At 43.1% G+C, this 6,585-nt stretch overlaps 1 protein-coding gene across 2 annotated transcripts in view; it reads right to left on the bottom strand.

Annotated features, from left to right (window-relative positions):
* The window catches only part of LOC102297980 (collagen alpha-2(V) chain), a 30,062-nt gene extending 24,403 nt beyond the window's left edge, over window positions 1-5,659 (bottom strand). Inside the window, exons 1-2 of one of the 2 annotated variants that reach the window (XM_042219795.1) lie at window positions 4,547-5,659; window positions 2,866-3,081 (exon numbers count right to left, since the gene is read on the bottom strand). In XM_042219795.1, coding sequence (XP_042075729.1) covers window positions 2,866-3,081; window positions 4,547-4,775 — 445 coding nt within the window. In that variant the 5' untranslated portion in view covers window positions 4,776-5,659. Of the gene's footprint in view, window positions 1-289; window positions 2,834-2,865; window positions 3,082-4,546 lie in introns of those variants that run through there. The other variant, XM_042219796.1, reaches the window with a different exon arrangement.
* Between the last annotated feature and the right edge of the window lie 926 nt (window positions 5,660-6,585).

Here is a 6,585-nt window from a genome sequence, read left to right as displayed (position 1 = left end):
TGGCAGTAAAACTGGTTGCAGCTCCCTTATTTCTTCTAACAAACACAAAAGAATGAAGCTACCTCCAAAGTTTTTATTGCACACATTTAGTTGAGAGAAGTGAACTTATCTGGCAAAAACTTCATGTATTCCTTTTGCAAACTGAAAGGGAAACTCGGTACAGGTTCAAGAACAACATTTCACAGTGGTGTGCAGAGGACGGAGCTTGAAAAGGGGGGCATCGGGCTGTAAGAGAGAGCAGAGTACCACTGATGCCGGGACAAATGTGCAGGTTTCATTCCAGTTTTACCAGTTTGAGTGACTGAGCACACGGGACAGCACTCGCCCTCTGGGATCTCTGCGGTCTGGCAGTCACCTATATCCTCACACACCATGTCCTCACAAACCACCGTCCCCATTTCACACAAACAGACTCGACACGGCTCTGGGCTCCATATCTGATTGTTGGAGTAGAGTTTGCCATCCGCTGTACAGGAATCTTTATGACAAAGAACAGCAGCTGACTTCAGTATCATTTTCTTTGTCAGCTGTATATAATATAGTAGCTAAAAGATCATTAAAGCATCATTGTGGATTAGTAGTTTATGGGTTTGCACTTTTGCTCTGCCAGTTTTACTGAAGAAAGCAATATGATCTCCCCCTGCTGGTAAAGCAACTTCTGCCTGTGTGTCCATTTCAGTTTTTGGAGAGGCAAAGCATGAAATGTACACAGTGGACTGGTGTGTCTATTTTGCCCTGTTACTGGGTTGCAACACAGATGGAGCCATGAGGCAACTTAAAATGCCATTACAGAGGACCAGGTAAACTCATTCCCAGCTTTCTACTTTCACTCTGTGACACCATCAGACTAACATTCTGTGTCACAGTTCATAAAGAGTTTTATTTATCTCATACTGGCCCGTTATGTAGCCCCTTATTTCATTTTACTGCCTTTTACTGATCCCACCTTAAATGGCCACTTTCTTCTGATTGGACAACTTCTGGGAAAACAGCCAAGGGGCAGCACCCAATGATTATGAGCAACTTCCTACTACTTCCTGTACTTTGTTAAGACAAGTCTGCTCATCGGTAAAGTAGGATACTTTTGAAAACTAACTAGTCAGAGCAAGAAAACTGAGTGATTACTCTAACAAAGTAATCACATATTATTTGAAGTCTTGATAATTTTTAATATGAATGTATGCCGCAGTATTTTGAGAAAAGCACAAAAAATTCTCCTTAAGTGTATGGAATAATTATGCTTAATTCAAACAGTTTGAAATGGGAACTTAACTGTGTTTTACTGACCCTCCATCGACCCCAACCACCTCCTTCTATGTGCATAGTCACTGTAACTTTGTTAATTCAGTTCCACCTTTGCCCCCCATCATAATTACTTGATTCACAGTCTCTGTCTTCCACTCAATATCACTGCATTCCCATAAGCACTAGCTCTGCTCTGTGTTTGGGGCCAATTCTCACAGGTCAGCATGCTAACACTCGTTACACTTACTGAAAGTTAGCAAACAGACATTTTTTTAAATAAAATCCCTTTTAAAACGTTCTTTGTTTTAATCTCATTTAGCCCAGACGTTATCTCACTACTGATGAACTCTCCTTCTAGAAAAACCTCAAGCTACCTGTTAGCAATAAAACAATTTTTACAAAATTACTTAATAAATTGATGAAGTACTTCTGGACTTCCTTTGACTTCTTGATACGCATTTATGCAGTTCGGGTGAGGTGATGTCTTAAGACGTTTTACATGTATTTCTTTGTTCTTTTTCAGTTATTAAGTTCTTTCAATCATATGACCTCTATCTTCTTTCGAGCATGTGACCCTGGAGCATTAAGTGAATAAGGTCCCAGTCACACAGCCCTACAGACTGGTCAATGACCATTGGTCATCTACTGGCCATGATGGGGAAGAATGTATTCCCCGACTGGCTGATGAAAAACTCATTGTGACCAGTTTGGTTGTTGGCAGTTTGGGATTTGTCTCCAGAGACTAGCTAATCCTGGAGTAGATGTAAAATTGTGAAAAGTTGCACACAAATGGAGACAATTCACCATCAAAGTAAAAGTTGTGCCTTTTTTTAGTTTCTCTACTTTTCAGCAAGTAGTCAACAATTGGTTGTAGTCAGCTGTGGATCTTCCATGCAAACTTGAGGCTGATAACATCGAATGCAATTGTAAGTAGGTTTTTGGTGTTGCTGATTTCAATTAATGACAGCCATCCAGCAACCAGCCGCCAGCAGGTGAGGAAATACACATTTTTCTGGTGGCAGTATCCTGTCCATCAATAGTAAAATAAGTTAACTGTAGTTAAAAAAACAAAACAACAGAAGCAAATGTGGGTGCCTTATTCTTGCATTCTACCTGAAGGCCACAAGATGGCGATAGCTCTGATTGGGGGGAAAAATAGATTTACTGCTCACTCATTGGTTAACAACTTGCTAATGAAAAGTTTTGACACATTTGGTTATTCGCAACCAAGATAGCAATGGTGGAAACAGGACGTCAACAATCAGCGAGTGACGTCACAGAGGCAACGTCCATCTATTATACTGGTTTTGATCATAACCAATACAGAGGAAAACTCAAGCAATACTTAGAGGACCTCTATGACTTGAGAATTTTTGTCTTTCCTTTGGTTTTTTTGAATTCCACTAACAAAATGTTCAATTATTGTCTCTGTAGTGCTGTGAAGATGTGCTGTAGTAAATAAAAAGGGCCATAAGGTCGTGATTCGCAGCACACAGGACAAATCACACTTGTTATAAGAATACCACAGGTAATAAAAAGTGGGAAAGCAGTGTGGATATTTATGGAACAGACATCCCAGTGTTTGAATCTGTCCAACATGAAGCTCAAAATATGTATTACCAGTTTTATTGTCCGTGTTCGGAGGCTGTTGCGTGGCTGCTGAGCACGCAGGGCAGCACTCGCCCTGAGGCGCCACAGTGGTCTCACAGTCGCCTAGCTCTTCACACACCACCTCCTCACACACCACAGTCCCTGTGTCACACACACAGACTCGACACGGCTCTGGGCTCCATATCTGATTGTTGGAGTAGGTCGTGCCATTTTCTGTGCAGGTATCTTCATGAGACAGAACAGCAGCTGCATGAGTATCGTGGGTGAGTCCCTTTCAGCCCGTACGTCATTGTGAGGGTTTCATCAATGAGACACAGTTTTTGCCCTCTCTAGTAAGTTAGGAATCCAATGTAATGGTTGCTAGCAGATTTCCGCAGTTTCCCGTAGTTTGCAAGCAAGACAATGACTTGTCTGCACTTGCTAACTACTGGCTGAATTGCAGTTACATTTTAAAAGTGTAAATGGTGAACAATCACCTTCAAAGTAAAGGTTGTTTCAAAAGGTCAACTTTTACTTTGAAGGTGAATGCTCTTCAGTTTTATTGCCACTCATTCCCAAGTTGGCCAGTGATTTCAGATGAGTTGCTGCTTCCCATGAAAACTGCTACAGACCAAGGCAATCATAAGGAGTTTTCTGGTGCAGCAGCCTCTTTGTGACTGATTTCATGGCAATTGCCAGCAGCCTTCACCATCCACTCGACAGCTACAGCCATTCATCCATTCATCTATTAAATATCGCTTATCCAGTTAACTCATCTGAAGGGAAAGACAGAATAGATCCCAGCCCAATCAAGTGATATAATCTCTCCAGCGTGTCCTAGGTCTGCCTCTGGGCCTCCTCCTGGAAGGATATACCTGGAATATGTCAACTAGGAGACGACGCAAGATGTTGGAGGCATCCTGGTTCCTGCCTGAACCACCTCAACTGGATCCCTTCAATGTAGAGAAGCAGTGCTTCTACTCCGAGCCCCTCCCAAATGATGGAGCTCCTAAACCTATCTCTAAGGGAGAGGCCAGCCACTTGTATCCCTGACCTCTTCTTTCTTCTTTCATTCACTACCTAGAGGTCATGACTACTGCTGAGGGTAAAGACTTAGATTGATGGTAAATCAAAAGCTTTGCTTTTATGCTCAGCTCTCTTCTCCACAACAGATGCTTACTTACTTGAGTACTTGGGGTGGTGGTAACTCATCCCGATCCTGGTGTGGAGACTGACTGACTGACTGACATGGGAATATAAATTTTTAGGGGTCGCAACTGAGGTCATTCTGTGGCCTGGGCCTAACATAGCTTGCATGTTTTTAGGCTGTGGGATGAACTGGAAGTACTGCAGAGAACCACACAGACAACTCAACTCAGGAAGTCCTCAGCTGGCTAACAGAGGCCTTCTTGGGTGCTAAGCACTGTAACAGTACATCACTACAAAATGCAAGTAGATGTTTCCACAATTTAGATTTAAAAGTTTTTTCCAGATGTGAGTAGCATAGCAGCTAAAAGCAGCTTCAGCAGATTTGGCTCAAACCACAAATTGACCAGAAACAACTGAATCTGTTTTCCTGCCAGCAGCTTTGTTATCATATCACCAGCTGTATACAAAAACACATTGTACTGAAAACCTCACAATGACCAGCTGAAAGGGAGCTGCAGGTGGATTATATCCCCATACTGAAGGTAGAGCTGCAGTGGTTTACCTGCTTTAGGTTCTGTCGTGTGAGTTGAGCACACGGGGCAACACTCGCCCTTTGGAGTCACCGCCATCTGGCAGCCACTCAGCTCCTCACACACCTCGTCCTCACACACTACAGCCCCCGAGTCGCACACACAGACCCGACACAGCTCTGGGCTCCATGTCTCATAGTTGCGGTAGACTTTTCCATTTTCTGTACAGCTGTCTGAGTCAAGCAGAGCAGCAATCAACATCTGGAGAGGTATGTGTGTATTAATATTGTTGTTGTATTAATATTTATTAATATTTATTAATACTGTTGTGGAGAACAGCACCTTATCTACAAGGAGAGGTACTACTGTACTGCAGTGTCTTTACTTTTTTTTTTTCAATTTAAGGCAGTATAATATCTAAAATAATCAAATTGACATGAGTTCAGTGACCCTACCATGTACTGTAAAACCTCACAGCCTGAACAAGAAATGTTCAGTGTTTTTGCTATGAGGTTACAGGAAGAGTCTCTCCTCACTGGTGTGGGAAATACAGTAGGAAGACCACACCAACAGGACGAATGATTCACTCACATTTCTTACTAAAAATATATGGATTTTAAAACTTCTTTAGGAGCATGTGGCGCCCAGCAGACTCCAATTTTCTCAACAAAAAGCAGCAGTGAACCCAGCGCACCGTGACTCGCACAGAGCAAAATGCTTGTTACCATAATTATGATTAAATCCTGTCAAAGCTGTTTAAGTCCTTTATCAAAGCAGTTTTTCTGCAAGTTTCAACCTGAGCAACAGTGATCTTTGAAAGTGCACCCACCCAACGTCAGTTAGTACCGGCCACTTTATTAGGTACACATTACTAATTACATGGTTGGAGCGCCTTTTTCCTTCAGAGCGCCCTTAATTCCTTGTGCCATAAAAACATTCTTCAGAGATTGTGGTCCACGCTTAAATATCACAAACCTCAAATCATCTCAAACTGGTTTCTTAAAGATGACAAGGAGTTAAGTGAACTGTAATGGCCTCTACAGTCACCAGATCTCAAACCAGTAGAGCCCCACTGGGGTGTGATGGAACAGGAGATCTCTCAAATCTCTGAAAAATGTTTCCAGCACTTTGTTGACTCTGTGCCATGAAGAAGCAGTTCTGAAGGCAAAAAAGGTCTCAACTGGGCACTATCTGTCATGGTCCCTGTGCCTCACCAGCTGATTCTGTATTAGGCAACATGTTTTCTCTCTCTCTCTCTCTCTCTCTCTCTCTCCCCTGCCGGGGCAATGCTCATTATGGGCTCTCGCCCCTGGCCCACGCACCTGCTGCCGATCGGGATAATCACAAGGCCGATTTAAGACAGCAGCACTGTGTCACTCGTCGCTGGATCGTTGAGTTATCAGCGTCAGTCGCTCAGTAGATTGAAATAAGGATCTGTGAGTTCGTTCCGTCTGTTCGCCTCTAACTATCATCTCTGTGTACAGATCTATCCCGGACCTTTCCCAGCCTGCCTGTCATCCTGTGGACGAGTGAGTGGATGGTGTTTCCCCAGTGTGGGGAGTGAAGAGAGAGAGCCTTTGGAGGGCGTCAGATTCCCGTCTTATCCCTCACATACCCCGGAACCCTGGACCCCCCTCCCCTCCCTCCAGCACTTTGTAAATAGCATCACCTGGTGTCGTTGTGTAAATAAAATCTGTAAATCCTGTAAGGAGTCCCGGTCTGCGCCTGAGTCTGTTAACTGAAACCTGACACTATCAAGGTGTACCTAATAAAGTGGCATATCAAAGGATATAAAAACTACCCATCAGTATATATGTTTTTTTTCCCCCTCAGGTCAGTAAAAGTAGATCGTTTGGCAATAAAACTCTGTGAAGGAAAAATCGATTTAAATGTTGTGCATATTTTAAAACAGCCTGCAGGGGGCGACTGTGGTTGCATAGAAGTCTCCGCTTCCTTAGTAAACCGTTTCCTGATGAGTTTCAGGGCTCAGGTATTCAGGTACTCAGGTCAAACTGAATAAAGCATGAAACTCATTATGGTCTTTAATTGAGTCCGAAAGAGGACAAGCCAG

Source organism: Haplochromis burtoni, unplaced genomic scaffold (assembly GCF_018398535.1).
Source record: "Haplochromis burtoni strain Fernald_Lab_line unplaced genomic scaffold, NCSU_Asbu1 Contig_38, whole genome shotgun sequence".
Lineage (NCBI taxonomy): Eukaryota > Metazoa > Chordata > Actinopteri > Cichliformes > Cichlidae > Haplochromis > Haplochromis burtoni.
The sequence above is the reverse complement of the archived record's forward strand: the minus strand, read 5'-3'. Positions and strand labels throughout refer to the sequence as shown.